The 16,081-nt window shown below is 51.4% G+C and overlaps 4 protein-coding genes across 4 annotated transcripts; 2 read left to right on the top strand and 2 right to left on the bottom strand.

Annotated features, from left to right (window-relative positions):
• Positions 1-193: 193 nt before the first annotated feature.
• On the bottom strand, positions 194-2,495 carry TrAtP1_003392 (uncharacterized protein). Its single transcript, XM_014087880.2, has 3 exons — positions 2,286-2,495; positions 766-2,229; positions 194-677 (listed from the first exon to the last, which is right to left on the bottom strand). Exons 2-3 carry the CDS (start codon positions 2,088-2,090, stop codon positions 368-370), a joined length of 1,635 nt encoding a protein of 544 aa, XP_013943355.1. The 5' UTR covers positions 2,091-2,229; positions 2,286-2,495; the 3' UTR covers positions 194-367.
• TrAtP1_003391 (uncharacterized protein) lies at positions 2,157-3,995 on the bottom strand (the record flags this gene model as incomplete). The annotated part of the gene is made up of 3 exons (XM_066111863.1): positions 3,335-3,995; positions 2,286-2,316; positions 2,157-2,229 (listed from the first exon to the last, which is right to left on the bottom strand). The coding sequence occupies exons 1-3, from the start codon at positions 3,618-3,620 to the stop codon at positions 2,157-2,159; spliced, it is 390 nt and encodes a 129-aa protein (XP_065967942.1). The 5' UTR covers positions 3,621-3,995.
• A 2,105-nt stretch (positions 3,996-6,100) lies between these two features.
• Positions 6,101-10,122, top strand: TrAtP1_003390 (uncharacterized protein). Its single transcript, XM_066111862.1, has 3 exons — positions 6,101-7,143; positions 7,204-7,311; positions 7,369-10,122. Exons 1-3 carry the CDS (start codon positions 7,029-7,031, stop codon positions 9,579-9,581), a joined length of 2,436 nt encoding a protein of 811 aa, XP_065967941.1. The 5' UTR covers positions 6,101-7,028; the 3' UTR covers positions 9,582-10,122.
• Positions 10,123-12,002: 1,880 nt separating this feature from the next.
• Positions 12,003-15,853, top strand: TrAtP1_003389 (uncharacterized protein). The gene is made up of 2 exons (XM_066111861.1): positions 12,003-13,128; positions 13,197-15,853. The coding sequence occupies exons 1-2, from the start codon at positions 12,551-12,553 to the stop codon at positions 15,163-15,165; spliced, it is 2,547 nt and encodes an 848-aa protein (XP_065967940.1). The 5' UTR covers positions 12,003-12,550; the 3' UTR covers positions 15,166-15,853.
• Positions 15,854-16,081: the final 228 nt, after the last annotated feature.

Here is a 16,081-nt window from a genome sequence, read left to right as displayed (position 1 = left end):
ACGCCTATACACAATGAACACAACCACAACCTGATACATTTATATGACACTTTTTACTGTTGATATCGTAGCAGATTATTTAATATGGCGATGAGAGCTTATATGGACATTAGATGCTTCTACTTGGACATTAATAGCATTTGATATCGAGAATGTTGCAAGGTCACAAAACACATTTCCTGAAAGATCAACTGGTGGCAAAATCAGTATTATTCCATTGTCAGCCAAGGCGTAGCCTAGGCTGCTGATTCTGCCTGTTTTATAGCTATCTAGTATATCCGGTAAAGACTGTCCAAATTTCCCATGTCCTCCTCACGCAATCCTCTTGGCTCATTGAGCCTCGTGTGTCTGCCAAGTCGGGGCCGACTTAGAAGAGCTTGTGCTCCAGAGTCATTTCAGACTCAGGCTCCAGGCCAACGCAAGCGCGGAAGATGTTGGTCAATGCCGCACGTTGCTTAGCCAGAGCGTTCACAACGGGAGTGCCCGGAGGAGTCAAAGGAGCCTTGAGCATGTAGCTGAGGACACTGAGGACGCTGTGGAAGTGCTTGAATTCAGCAGTCTCGTGGCCGTCATTGGAAGCAGCCTTCCACTGGATACGAGTCATCATCTCAGCAACCACCACAAGATCAATGATCAGGGGCGAAGCTAGGAGAGAGTCCTCGCAGATATTGAACAAACTATTGCGACCAGTTAGTATAATGATATTCCGAATAGGCTCTACTGCAACGGAAGAAAATCTCCGTAGGATTTTGAAAGGAAACTTACGAGATGGTTTGGTGGCCACCGAGGAAGATCTCAGCGTAGTACTCGTCAAGAGCACGCTTGTTGTCGCCAACAGCGGGCATGTACTTGATGACAACGCAGTGGTCGGGGTGCTCGCCCTTCTTGTACAGAATGCTGTTAGCCTCGACCATGTCATCCACGACATTGGACTTGGAGATTTCCTTGGAGCGGAACTGCTTCTGAGAGCTCAAGTTCTTGCCGTCGTTGTTGCCAAGGTGGTTGTAGCTGGCAATGGAGGTCAACTTGATACCGGCATTGATAAGGAAATCCACCAGGGCGGACTTCATCTTGGTCTGGCCAGACTTGAAGTCGTCGCCACCAATGTAGGCATTGTGCTTCTCAGCAAGCTCAATAGCACCAGGAACGAAGGTGTTCTGGGGAGAGCCGTTGATGAAGGGGGCGCCCTCCAGGATACAGGCAACAGCAAAGATGGTGGAAGGAGAAACCTCCTCGTGACCCTGCTCAATAGCCTTGAGAAGGTTATCGGCAGTGTCATTGACTCCATCAATGAGGTCGGCGTATCGCTCAGTGTTGGCGGTCCACAGGACAATCACCTTGTCAAGGTTGTTGTTGGCCTTGAAGTCACGAATGTCCTTTCGGAGTTGCTCGACATGAGCCATCGAAGCCTTGGAGCCCTCGAGGACATTGTCAGCTCGGTCCTCCTGGTTGGCGGCAATGAAGTCGGGGTAGTAGATGGAGGGAAGAGGAGTCAACCCAGCCATCTCCTTTCTGACGTGAGCCTTCAGGGCAGGCTCCAGGACCTTGGCGCGATCCATGGCCTGAGCCAGGTTCATCGAGCTGATGTCCCAGCCGCCAATGACCAGGTCGTTGGGGTGGACCATGGGCAGGAGATTGTGGAAGGGAATGTTGATCTCCTGGTTGGTCTTGGCATCGGCTCCAAGCTTGACGGTGGAGCTCATGACGACGGAGCCATAGTAGTTGGCCTCCTGGACGCCTTCCTTGGTGTCCCACACAAGCTTGCGGCGGTTAGCAATGATACCTGCGGTGACAGTGGTACCATTGTTACCACCCCAGCCGACAAGCATCATGCCAACCTTGGGAACCTTGCGGTCGACCTTGAAGTCGTAGAGCGTTTCCTTGGGAGTCGCCACAAAGTTGCCATTGGCGTCGGTCTCGACGCTGGTGGTACGATAAGTATACTTGGAGCGGATTTCCGACTCAGTATAATTGACATTGGGGGAGTTCACGACGAAGGTGCTCTGAGCAGCACCAGTGGACACCGTGTGGCCATTGGCATGGCCATTCCCGTTCGAGGAGCCCGTGCTATCTTCCGCGTGAGGGGCCATGTTGACGGTTTGGCGGGACGCGGGAGTGTTTCTAGTTGAAGGGTTCTATTTCTCTAGATACGACCTTTATTTGGAATAGGTCGAGTCCGCTAACCCTCCAGTGGCAGAGCAGCGGGCTCCGGCGAACGGGTTGTGAATCCTGCAGTCAAGGTTAGTCGTCGACTTCTTTCCATGTTTTGCAGCAAGAATACATACGAGTTCAAGAAGTTGGAAAACGTCTTGACGACTGGATGTGGTCGAGGGATTAGACTCGACCAACAAATTAAACCTGTAATAGGTGGGATGGAGGGGTTGTTGAGACGGAAACTAAGTGGCCAAGCAGTGGTTGCTGAATTGACACAGAGATTTCTGGGGTTTAAAGATTCGGTTTGCTTGCAGAGCGTTACTGAGTAAGTGGTTTACGGTGAGAGAAGGAAAGGAAAAAGAAGCTTTTGGCTGGTTGGGGAGACGGAACCGTTTTGTATTTCGCTTCGGCTTAATATGGCTCTACGCTGATTAGGACAACTCACATGTACCTACAGGCGCTAAGAGGCGGCTAGCTTTACCAGGTAGACCGATGCTTTTCGAAGCTTCCGGATGGCTTGGGCCTGGACCTGGCTGCAAGCTGAGCGGTGAAAAACAGCGCACAATTAAAAACGTTGAATGGAACCTTTTCTGTTGCCTTTGCATCCGGCGGCACGGGCGGATTTCGGGGCCATGGGAATCTCCCACTCCGGAGGAGCTGGTGACGAGTACAGAGACGACTGACTTTGGGCGTTTACATTCGTCAATCTATAGCAACAATGTGAACTTGCAATCTTTAAAAAAAAAAAAAAAAAAAAATCAATATGTATTTAGCACTCCACAGGAAAAGAACAATACCCCGTGGGATAGCGCTTGATTCCCCATACTTGCTAAGCTCCACGTTCCCATCCTCACCCCGAGCTACGGCTGCTCAACAAGGACACAATGGCGGCCTCTTTCTCCCTCGCGATACGGCACAGCACGGCACGCAACTCAGTTCCGAAGACCGCGCGTTCCCTTGCGCGTGTGTACCTGCATTGGCGGGCACAGATAAGCTGTCAAAACATTGCTGCATGTTGGCTCATCCTGCGGTGGTGTAAAAACAGATTGGTAGACACATGTGATTCATGTGGGGGCTCTAATTCCACTCATTTCCCCAAACTGGCTTCCCGGCCGTCCAGCCATTGAGAGCTGTCACGTCTATCTTTTACGCTCTGCATTTACTCATAACTGACGCGTACCGTTTCGGGTGAATTCGGTCTGTGGATGGAGATTCATGCAGATACAGACCTGAACCAAGCCGGAAACTGTTTGCGTGGCTACGTGTTCGCTGACCTTTTGCATTTGCCAATGGCGATCAGCGTCGACCGCTTTTCCTGACCGCATGTGCCTACATGTACAAGTATGCTGCATTTGTTGGGATCTTGGCTGCCAGGCATCAGGCCACTTAAACACCTCTGCGTCCGCGCCAGAAAACGCTTCGTGCGTCAAATGTAACCAGAGGCATTTTCTTACAGCTAATGCCATTCTCCAACCCTACACCGTTCTTTGCAGACGTGCCGATCGCTCTCTCGGTAGCGAGCTGAATGCTAGCACCAGAGTCCTAGATGAAGATGTGCATGTTGTAGCATCATAGCCCAGCTCAGTGTGAATTCGCCTTTTCTGTCTTCGAGAGTGAGCATTCGTTTTTTTCTATGTGTCATAAGTGGGAGCGTCTCCTCAGGTAGGCATGTAGCACACATTGAGTTACTGCTTGGCGTTGCACGTCGATGGATATAGCTCCTTTCAATGTTCTGAGTCCGGGAGTGTTCGTCTTTGCAACAGCACGAATAGCAGCACATAGGTAGAATTATAGCGTCAGCAAACTTAGCAAAGTGTCATTACAAATGTAACTAAATACGCATATAACTCAACTGCAGCCAGATAATACAAACCATTCTATCCGCTCTCTGATTAAACTTGCATGTTGGTAACCCAAGTGCTCATCTACCCTATAATGCTCCAAATCGAGCAACTGGAGGACCTAATTACTCAATATAGCGGACACCCCTGCCAGACAAGCTGTATTTTTGCCTTCATCAAAGTGCGTCAACAGCTTCTCGCTTAGGACGTGTATAGTCGAGCACGTGCTTTATCCGGAAAAGAATCATCTGCCTTGGTCATCACCTCTGCTTTGAGAACGGGACAATATGAAACCGAAACAGTCGGCTTCAAGCAACATGTCGTGTCACAGATAGATGACAAAAGCGTCTGTAATCTCAAAACTGTCAAAGCACCCCCGGTCGCAAGGCTTCCAGGGATATATACTGCATACAAGTATGTACTGTGATGCTATTTGGAAAAGGCACAGAGTGCCCAACGTAACACCCAGATATTGCGGGTTTTCAAGCCAGGTATTGCATCTATTAACCATGGCCAACCATAGGCTCTCTTGCTACAACAGCCAGGTTTCTCGCCCTTCTCGAGAAGAACAAATGTCTTGTGCTACAGTACTACAGAGAACATATACGTGTAAAGTAATGCTAGCAGCGGCGGGGGGGTCTTGGATGTGACGCTGTGTCTGCTAGGGTTGCTCGTGAACCCAACACAAAGGTCAGCTACCTAGGATAACCATCGGCAGCAGCTCAGTTCAGCAGGTGAAATATATAAGCTGGGCAAGCTTAGTCCTCATACCCCATATTCTCTCTCTTTGTGGAGTGACGATAAGCCGCAACTGAGCCGAACAGAGATGATGATCACCGATCCGAATGCCAAAGAGGAAATGAGAACACAAGGACAGCGGTGATGTGCGGAGACAGCCGTACCGCACCGCGACTCCAGCCTCGCCGCTTTTGCGCTTCCCAAGTAGGAATGGCAAAGATTATGCGCTGTAGAACCGAGACTGCGCCGACATTTTGCTCATGCGCGATGGAACCAACAGCTTCTCTCTTTGTCGCAGGCCCGAGGGCTCTACCGGCCGCTTTGTCGCTCACGCCCATCCTTCGCCCGAGACATTGTGCTGCCGCCCACGTGCTGCTTCTATTCCATTCTTTTGGAGTCTGCGGCCCGAAATGATGATTCTGTGCGAGACAATGGGCCAAGTCGAGGGGCGCTTATTGGGGAGATTTATAGCAAAAGGCTGAAGAAGGGACGTCCAATGGTTCCGACGCCAGAGCCATCAGACGGAGCATGGAACTGTTCGAGGGGTGTTCGACTCGCTACCTGTCGGGTGTCAGTTATACAGTAACCGTGCAATCTGAGCAGTCAATTTCCTGAGGTAGCGCTATTGGCGACTGCTAGCAAGCGTATAGTGCTGCCGCTAGTGCTCCCAGCGCTGGCACAATCTCTCTCACCAGCCACTGAGGCCGCTGACCCTTCCCCCCCAAAAAAGGGATCCTCGCAGCCTCCCCCAGCTGCCCCCCCTTATCAGCGGGCAGGGTCGCATCAAGGAGGACCCTGCAAGGTACGCGACCCAAAAGAGCGACTCGCAGTGGCACTACTGCGGGCCTCATTTGCCCAGCTATTCTCTTTCAGCGAAGCCTCCGGCTTGGTGCGCTCTTTGTTACAGCCTGCGCGCATCACGAGGTGCGAATCTTCATGTCGACGAAAATGAGCGTCTGTACTAACGGGGTGGAGATGGTGTTTAGCACTCTGATACACACCTAGCGGGAGAGCTAAAACCGCAAGTCAAACAGGCCTCTGCTGGGCGAGGCCGCGCTACACGATCGGTGGAATCTGCAACAAAGTGCCTTTAGACTCCATTGGACACCGGGCTTGGTGGTGACTGCTGGCCAGACAATAAAGGGAGTGGGTATTGAGACGATGCAAATACGACCAGAGCCTGATTCTTGGCCTGTTTCCCTGTCAAGGGAGCGGCCTTAAGCTAGTTGTACAACCGTATTCATGCGGTGCGGGCGACGTTATCCAGGGCTGTGATCTTCCGACGAGCGATGAATGCAATTCGGATTATCGCATGCCTGTGCCTTGTGCTTGTGCGCCGCAATGTAGTCACACAGTTGACTGACTTGATATATCTAGGCGTCCATCATCCGATGGGCGTTTTGGCGCAGCAGACGCGAGCATAACCACCACGCCTGCTTCTTCCTTCTCCTCCAGCCTCGTTCGCGTCTCGCCTCGTATTCCGTTCGCATCTCGTGTCTGCTTCTGTCCACGAAGCCCGGACGGCTCGCAGAACGAAGGAAAAAAAGTGCATTCCACACCGCAATCACCGCCAACGTTTAGCCACGGCACTGCGAGGCTGCTGTGACAGGGGCCCGCGACCTGATCGCAATTAGCTTACACCAAAGAGTCCTGGGCCAGTGACAGGGTCCAGGGGCCGTCTAGTCAGGGGTCTGCCCACCCCAGCAACTTTTCCGCGACCTCCACAACTCGAGACACTATGCGCAACATCACCGTCTGCAGGTAGCCGGTCCTCCAAAAGCTCGCGACTCTATTCCCCCTTCCATCTTTCTTTCCTTTTCGCCAATTCATCCTCCTAGCATCGTAGGCGAGGCTTCAAGCGTCGTCCACCGCAGGAACCGTCCGGCGCGGGCTTGACAGCTTTCATCGGATCCTGGTTCCCGCTGTCACACTCTGCCGGAGCAAAATAAGCTTGCTGCAACACTCTACTCTGCCGGCGGCTCCTCGCAGCGAGGCTGCGCTTTGGCGGCTCCAAATCTGTGGCTCGAAGGATCTATGCACAGACAAAGAAGAAACTTGAAGAAGGCAGAAACAGGAGGCGTTGTGTGCACGGCTGTCGCGCAAATCCTCGTTGATTCTCCCGTATTAAATAGTCTGCTTTCCAACCATACCGCCTCGGCGAGACACGACAACCACCGCTCGCGACTGCGTTGTAGCACGTGTCGATGTTGACATGTCCGATGTGTTCCTTCGCGCTGGAATAACACCTGAACCACTACACGGAAGAACAGTTCCACAGGACACTGCTTCGCCGTCATGCAGGGACTGAGAGAGTCGGCGTTTCTGCCGACGATCAAATGTTCGTCATGCGGCTTGCAGGTCGAAATCTCCCTGATGGGAGAACATGTGTGTTCTGGGCCGGCCGTCGAGCGTAAGAGATACCAGTCTGCGAATTGGCGATGAGTTGCCTTGGCTAACATTCAACTTCCAGTATCACCGCCTCCCGATAGCAACGATAAGTTTGACGATCCGCTCCCCAGGCCGCTGCAGACAGATAAGATGGGCCGTATGCCTGGCCCGGTTGATATCGGCGCAGCAAGTACGATCTTCTACAGCTCTCCTCTCCGAGATGAATCAGATGCTAATTAACGCGCAGATACAGCGTACATGGTACCGGCACCGTTGACTCCGGTGAGCCAATATGGAGGATCGCGCAGCGTTTCTCCAATGACGCCAAACAGACCATCATTTGCTGATCAAGCAAGAGACTTCTTCTCATTTGGCGGCGCCAGAGTAGAAGAACCAACAAACATACCCGAAAAGCCCCTACAGCCTGACAGCAATGGGCACCGCAGCTCAAAAAGCATGGCTACCCTAGCTCCCGCAAAGCCTCTTGGTTTCATGGAGCGGATGAACACCATTGCCCCAGGCCCCTTTGATACGAACCAACGACCCTCGACTTCGCATGGCGCCTTTCCCACACAAAAGGAATCGGTAACCAAGTTCGATGCATTTTTACTGGAAGAGCCTGGGCGAATCCCTGAGCGACCTGGAACAAGTCATTCCAACTTGTCCACGGGAAGCGGCAGTAATCTTCCATCAACCCCAAAGCAGCCCCGAAAGAATGGATATGAAGGATTCGGAGCTCCGTCGGGGCGCCAGCTAGATCCCAACGCCATGGCACCGCCAATGAGAGCGGAAACCTTTCCTAGACCTTCACCTGGTGTAGGAGAAACCCCACGGCGGCCGTCATTTGCCAGCCCAATGTCTCACAACCGACTGCCTTCCATGGGAGATCCAGATGCGGAGCGACGACCATCTTTGGGGCCCGACACAACGAGGCGCCCGCCACCACGTAAAAGCCTTATTCCTCAACACCTCCCTACAGAATCCCTCAACTTGGCCGCCGAGTTCGGCTCCAGCAACCCCTATCATACGGCATCTGATTCATCATCCTCAGGATACTCTACCTTTAGCAACCAGAGCCAAACCACTACACAGACAAGTCCGGCAAGGTCGCAGCCGCGCAACAGCATCCCCGACGCGCTTAGAGTGAGGGCAATGCCTGGTGTAATGTCGACAACCACAGAGAAGCCACGGCCCGCCGATCTTCGACTCGACCCAGCAGCTGATATACCGCTTCCCGCGCGATCTCCAGTGCCACGATCGCCATACCTTATACCCGAGGGAGAAGAGGAGCGTTATGACCCAGCTATCCAACCTGGCATTGGTCAGCCAGCGTTCAAGCCATACAGAGCGTTTAGCCCAGCCCCGGAACCAAAGTCTGAGCCTGAGCCTGAGCCTGAGCTAGACTTGGGACCTAAAAACGAAAGCTCTCCAAGACAATCATCTCCGAGATCTCCGAGGCAGTCTCCAAGGCAAACTCTTCCTGCACAGACTCCTCCAAGACAGTTTACTCCCAGGCAGTCTACTCCCAGACAGTCTACTCCTAGACAGCCTACCCCTAGGCAGTCCACCCCGCTGCAGCCCTCTGCTAGACGGTCAACTCCCATGCAGCCCTCTCCCAGACAGTCAACTCCAGTGCAGCCCTCTCCTCGACAGTCAACTCCCCGACAATCGCCTCCGAGGAAATCATCTCTGAGACAATCTCAAACCGCCTCGACAGAATCTCCTCGAAAGTCATCCAGAGACCTCAAAGGCTCCAAAGACCTTAAGCTTCCGTCCCGTGGCGACTGCAAGGCTTGTGGCGAACCCATTACCGGAAAGAGCGTTTCGTCCGCCGATGGGAGGTTGACTGGAAGATATCACAAGGCTTGCTTTGTCTGTACCACTTGCGCGAACCCCTTTACCTCTGCCGAGTTTTACGTTTTGGACGACAAGCCGTACTGTGAGCAGCACTACCACAAGCTCAATGGCAGCTTGTGTGGAAGCTGCGGAGTCGGAATCGAGGGGCAGTTTGTTGAAGATGAGTCTCGTGCTAAGCATCACGTAGGATGCTTTTGCTGCCTTGACTGCGGCGTGCCGCTCTCCGACGGCTACTTTGAAGTCGACGGCAAGGCCTACTGCGAGCGCGATGCTGTGAGAAGAACACGGCCGCCACCACCACCTAATCCTTACCCTCGGGGTCCTCCAGGCAGAGGCGGATACGGAGGCCCGGGTCCTCGACCTTACGGCGGACCACCTGGACCGCCTGGACCTGGACGAATGGGTCCAGGAGGACCGGGACCTCGACCCTACGGCCCTCCTGGCCTGCCGAGAGGACCAGGACCCTATGGTGGCCCCCCACCAGGCCGACTCGGACCCGGCATGGGACCCGGCATGAGGCCTGGCATGGGACCTGGCATGGGACCCGGTTTGGGTCCACTGCCCAAGATGAACAAGAGGATGACACGCCTGGGCATGATGTAAAGATGCACACGGCCTTTATCCATCTTGTCGTATCATAATGTCTTAATACCACTACTATCTTTTGTTCACTCGCTCTGCGGCGCAGAGCTGAACATATCTTTAGGCATACCGTATACTTTTTTAACATCCCTTTCTCCTTTTGAGAGTCTTGGAACAAAATACATCACCTTTTGGTTTTGGTTTATACTACTATACCCATTTACTTTTTTCTTTTACTTCCCTTCCTATACTTTCACCGGCGGAATACCCATGGCCGGCTGGGCTTGTTTGGTGGATATACACAATATATCTCTTTTGTTTTTCAAATCCTGGTCATGCTTACGAATGAATCCGATCCCATGTGTGTTTTAATTCATTTTCATGTATTGTCCTCATCATAGATGGCGTTTCTTCCCACTTTTGGTATGTAGTACTTGATTGGACAGCTCTTTGTGAGTTAATGTATAGTTGCTGGGTTTTGCTGGTGGCACGAGAGGAAGATAATGTATGTTTGCTGTTGTTACTATATAATTCAGGGCATCTCGCTACGTCTTAATACTATGTCGTCTTTTTATGATATTTGTCCGTTACCGTCGTGGATGCTGAGAAAGGCTGAAATGTGCTGTTGAAGGCTTATATCGTTGGCGGTGTCTAATACGATTGCGGCAATGGCGTCTGAACGCCATTTTTATGTTACGTTTCAGGCGCTCGTAAATGATTCAAGCCCCTAGCTACTTGCAGCTTAAAAGATGAGCCTAATTGATACGAGTCAGATTGAAACAAAAAACTTAATCGAGATAATTTTCCTTCTATAGTTTGTGATGTCATTGGAATGTTGTAATCGCTGAGATTCTCTATGCACGTGTTGCGCAGGTGGTGTTTTAGATGCTACAACTTCTTAACAATGGGATTGTCGTGCAGTGTCGCAGCCTTGGGAATGTGCCAATTTGAGTCTAGATGAGCACATGTACCTGTATGCACACTGTGATTTTACCAGTAGTAGCATCTCTTTGACAGCCACCAAGAGGAACAGGATTAGGAGAGAGCAAGAAAAGGGGGGAATTAGCCAGATGGCGAAATGCATCAACTGTAATTTGCTACAGTCTGATTGCCACCTGAATCGCCCGCTGTGGTTGGCTGCTTAGACTAATAGCGTTTGGGCTAATAATCTGGAGCTGCTGATTACTATAAGCAGCCTTCTTCTTCTACAACAAGCCCGTTTCTTCCCATGCCATCCATATCCGGCGCTGTGAAGACTTGACGGAAAGACGAAAAAAGCTCAAGCTAGGTTCCGGCGGCACGTGGGGAACGGAAAACTCCCGAAGACTCAATTGGCTACTTGATGCTCTCTTTTTTTCTGGCCTTTTCCCTGGAATGAAGGTTGAGGCTGAAGATGGATAGCGACAGACTCGCCACATAATGAAAGGCTTGCCTTGTTCAGCTGCAAGACTTTGTTCGGCCTAAGACAGTGAGATAGGATTTTGCATTATGCATCAGTATTGACTTAAGAAGCGCATTTGTCTTCGTGTCCTTTTCCTTCATGTTTGTTTATTTTTGTTACTGATCTTCAGGAGTCAATCCTCCCTTTGAAACTTTGATGATTCTGAGGCGTGTCTGCAAGGCCAAATATGGGGCCGCGGGTGACGAAATTGCCCCTTGCGCTTGAGAGGAGCCACTGCCACTAGAGCACGGTCTGGCCCACGCGTGCCAACGGCGCAGAGGGTTTGAAATGATCTATGGTTGATAGAAAAAAAAGAATAGAGGCTTGCGTGGTGACGAGATGTGTCGACGAATTGCGCAAAGGGAACGGGAGTAGGGCGAGAGATGGCAATTCGGAATTGAGCATTCTGACCTGCTGCGAATTGCGCAAATGCTTAGGTACGCTACTGCAGCAGCAGCTCCCAATGGTATGGGCCATTTCCGTCGAGAACCTTGTGCAAACACTACACCAGAAAAGTACTAGATACAGGTACCTACCAGACGCAACTCGCAGACGCGTAGCCTCTCTGTCGTGCTGCCCCTGACAGAGACAAGTCGAGGCAGCTGCAGCAGAGTTTTCTCCTTATACTCGCAGCGTACGCAATCCAGTATAACAGGCACACATGCACTGTGGCCTCTGCACGTTCTCTGCTCCTCTGATCGACAATCATGAATCTGTCGCACTGATTACTGTGGCGGCCATCAGCACCACGAGCCGCTCGTTGGCCAGCCCCCTACGCCCTCCCCGCTGTAATTTTGGGGACCCCCCGCCATGTCGCTCCGACAGACAGTGCAGGTGGGACGCTATTGAGATACGCTGGCGGCCACTGTAACGCTGCAAAGGAAACTTGGAATACAGGCGCTGTACCACTAAAAGTGGCCGTAGACTCCACTCCCTGCGCGAGGCTTCCCGCTATTTCCATCGTCGCACTACATCTGCCAAGTTCTTCTCTTTGCAAGATCGCGCTGGTTAAACTTCCATCTCTTTTCCCTCGCTCGCTTGCGACACCTCGTTTTTTGTGCACGCGATAGCACCTTGTCTGGCCCCCCCTCTGCATCGTAATTGTAGAGGCTGGTACGGAGCAGACTGTCCTCCTTTTTTCTACTCTCCTTTACGGCTTTATTGCCCCCTAGTCCCTCTTTTAAGTTTACGTTTACACCCCGCGACAGTGAGACCTTGACAGAGAGTCTTGAGCCGACAACCATCGCTACGACCAAACGGCGAAGCGCATCTTGGTCAATTCTTGTTATACGTCGGACGACACTGGTTGCTTCCGCACAAGACACGGGAAGCCTCCGCCAACAGTCGCTGCGTCGCCAGCCGCAGGTGCTTGGCAAATACAACCGCTTTGTACGACCTCGCAACATGCAAACTTGAGAAAGAGCTCTGGTAGCCCGCAATCAAGTTATATACATAATCTAGCTCTCGACATCTCACTCGATACTCACAAACGATCGCTGCATCAAATCAAATCCATATACGAAGCAACCGCTTCTAGGGCTTGGACAAGATGTTCAATCCCAACGCGCGCCGACCGCGGGTGAGAATACTGCTGCTCATCATTCTCGCCTCCGTTACGTCTTATTATCTGCTCTTCAGCGGCCCAAGCCCACGTTTCAGTATCGTGCCCTACCTGCCCGACCAGCGCGTCACGCAGGGCACTCAGCCCAACACCCCAGCTTCTCAGGCGCCGGCAGGTGACAACAAGGTTGACGACCAACCTGCCCCAGACGTAGACGATGGCTCGATTCAGGACGGTAAACCGTCGACAGACGAGAAGCAACATGAAGACGAGAGTCCAAAGGAAGAAGAGAAGAAGCCTCTAGAGCCTGAAAAGGAAAAAGAAGAGAAGCCTCTCAACATGGATATCGATACGTATAACAAGGAGCTGGAAATGCTGGAGTCTTGGGACTTGAACATTGAAGATTTACGCCAGTGGAAGGATCCTGACGACAAGGAAGACCCCAACGATGTCGCTCCTGGCTATGAAACCGATGGAAAGGATAGAGACTCTGGTACTATCAGCAGACTGCAGCATGAGAAAGACATGAGGAAAATGTGGAGATATGCATACAAAACCACTGCAAAGTAAGTCAAGCCAGCTAATTCCCCCCCCCATTTTACGGTAGCTCAAGGCTGACATTACGCTTCCTCAGCCTCGAATCATCCAACAAGATCTACGGCAACACGCTCTCGACTCTTGATTACAAGGAGAACCGCACAGAAGCGCTGGAAGAGAAGCTCAGGGAAGACCCTGATGCTACCGTTGGCTTCAGCGTCGATAAGCCCGTTCGATTCAACCCATACCCAGACTACAACAGTGAAACGTGGAACAAGGCGAAGCACGCTTCTTATGTGCCTTGCAAGGGTCCATCTGGAGAGATTGTCCAAGACTTGCTAGTTTTCAAAGGACGTCCCCACAACTTCCCCGAGCCCAAATTTGGAAGCTACTCTCTGTTTAACATGGATCCCAACTTGTGCTGGGAGCGAGAGACACGCTTAGGCCCTTATGGTTTGCTACAGCAAACGAAAAAGGTTGGCGGCGAAGTCGAGGTTATCGATTGGGAGAATGTCAACTGGGGCGACCTGGTACAGCGATGTGTTCAGTCCAACGCCGCAAGATTCGATCTCAGCAAGGAAAGGAAGAACGAGTACCTGAGCGTCTATCCGGAAGTTGCAGAATCTCTAGCCCCTAAAGAAGATGACAAGAAGGACGGAGAAGCAAGCAAAGCCCCTGAAGCCCAGAAGGACAAAGAGCCGTCGGGCGAATTCCCCAACTTGGACGACAAGACCTTGAAGATTAAGGGACGATCGCCAGCTGACCCAGCTGACCCAGCTGACCCCGACACGAAGAAAGATAGCTCTGAGGTTGTAAAAGAGAAACGCTCCGCGGTTTTGCTTCGTTCGTATACGGGTAAAGTCTACACCGAGAACGACAAGGAGACGATTCGCGCCATGATTAGCGAGCTTTCTCTCAAGACTGGTGGCGAATTCGAGATATTCTTGCTTGTTCAGGTCAAGGACAAGGATGTAACCCACCTCGATGACCCGGAAGTGTACCGAAGCGTTTTGCAGAAGCGCATTCCTGTCGAGTTCCACGGCATCACCCTTTTGTGGAATGACCAGCAGGTTTGGGACATTTACACCAAACTCACGGACGACAACGAGCGTAGCGTTCACACGGCACAATGGCTAAGTGTCCAGAAATTCAGCATGGATCATCCCGAATTCGACTATATTTGGAACTGGGAAATGGACTTCCGCGTCACTGGCCATCACTACGACATGGTTGATAACCTGGCCAAGTTCTCCGCGAAGCAGCCGCGCCGAGGTTCCTGGGAGAGGAATGAGCGGTGGTATATCCCCGAACACCATGGCGACTATGATACGACCTTCCGAAAGGAAGTCGAGGAAACTTATGGCGAATCTACCGTCTGGGGTGCCCCTGACTTGCCTTTTATCACGCCGGTTGGCCCTAAGCCTCCGGTGAAGTCAGCGGGAGAAGATAACTATTCATGGGGCGTTGGCGAAGAGGCGGATTTTATTACTCTGGGCCCCATCTTCGATCCTGTGAACAGCAACTGGATTATCCGCGATAATGTTTGGGGATATTCAGACAAGACTCACAGAGCCCGCGATCTTCCTCGTCGTACCACGATTGTCACCCACTCTCGTCTGTCGAAGCGTCTGCTGGATATCATGCACGTCGAGAACTTGCGCGGAAACCACGTTGCCTCCGAAATGACGCCTCAGACCGTTGCCTTGCTCCATGGCCTCAAGGCAGTTTATGCCCCGCATCCCATCTTTACGGACCGCGACTGGAACGGTAAATTCCTCAACCAATGGTTCAACCCTGGCCCCAAGGGAGAATCTGGTGGATATGGAAGCCCCATGGGCTGGGGCAGAGAGCGACGATACCAGGGCAATTCCTGGTACTACCGAGCAGAGCCACCGAACCGAATGTACAACAACTGGATGGGCTGGATTGATACAGGCATGGGAGGCCAGGAGTGGGAGCAGCAACACGGACGACCGTGCCTGCCATCCATCTTGCTCCATCCTGTCAAAGATACAAAGGCTACAAAAGAAGGCCATAAGACTGGATTTGAGCTGTTTTACGGCTAAAGGAGCTCGTCGCTACCCTCAAGGGGTTGATGTTCCTTTTTCTTCGTTTCCTTTGTTTAGCTACAATCGGATGCATTTCATTACATCTCGTTGAGCCTTTGTTTCTCCATACCAGCTTTGTTCCAACAAGTTCTGTTCCTCTTTTTTTCTCTTCTTCTTCTTCTCTTTATTGCCATTCCTTTCTAGGATATTGCATTTTCGTATATCTTTATTGTTATTCAACGCCAACGCCTATGGCTATATCGAATAGTCCACCGGCTTGATAGTGGCGACTTTGAACGGGAGGGGTGATGTACTATGATTGTTGACAAGCGCAAATATTCATCATGGCAAAAGATCTACGCAACGTACGAGGGGAATACGGTGAGAGATGTATATACAGCCCGGCGTTTATTTAATTTTTTTATGATGTTGGTACCGGACTTTGCGGGCTGGTTATTTGCTTATTTCTACTTGGTTGCACGATGGTATTACGAGAGAATCTTCCTTTTTCCTTTTCTCTTATCAATTCATTTATCAAAAACCACAAACAGCGGTCAAGTCTTGGAAGAATGCATTGTCTTTAATGACGTTGAGGCTGTACAAATAGCATGGGCGTGGAGGAAGAGTAGTAATGTTTTAACTGTCTCTACTTTTGTGCATAATGTTTTTACAAGCAATTCAAAATGAAATTTCAAATGCTCAGAAATGTTTTCCATATCTACCCTGTGTGAAGTAAGAGTTGAGATTGAAAGTAATGCTCCAAATTGTAGGTTGTTTCCTACATATAATTGAGCGAATGAAGGGTGCCTCAATTGGCCTCGATTCGGAGCCTCTTGTTCCGACAGCGTCGGTCGGATTATTCTTGGCTGCCCCGCGGTAGGTACCGCTTAAGTGCATGCACGGCATCTGGCTTTCTCTCTCTCTCAAACGCTCT

This window comes from Trichoderma atroviride, chromosome 2 (genome assembly GCF_020647795.1).
Source record: "Trichoderma atroviride chromosome 2, complete sequence".
Lineage (NCBI taxonomy): Eukaryota > Fungi > Ascomycota > Sordariomycetes > Hypocreales > Hypocreaceae > Trichoderma > Trichoderma atroviride.
This window is presented reverse-complemented; position numbering and strand designations above follow the sequence as displayed.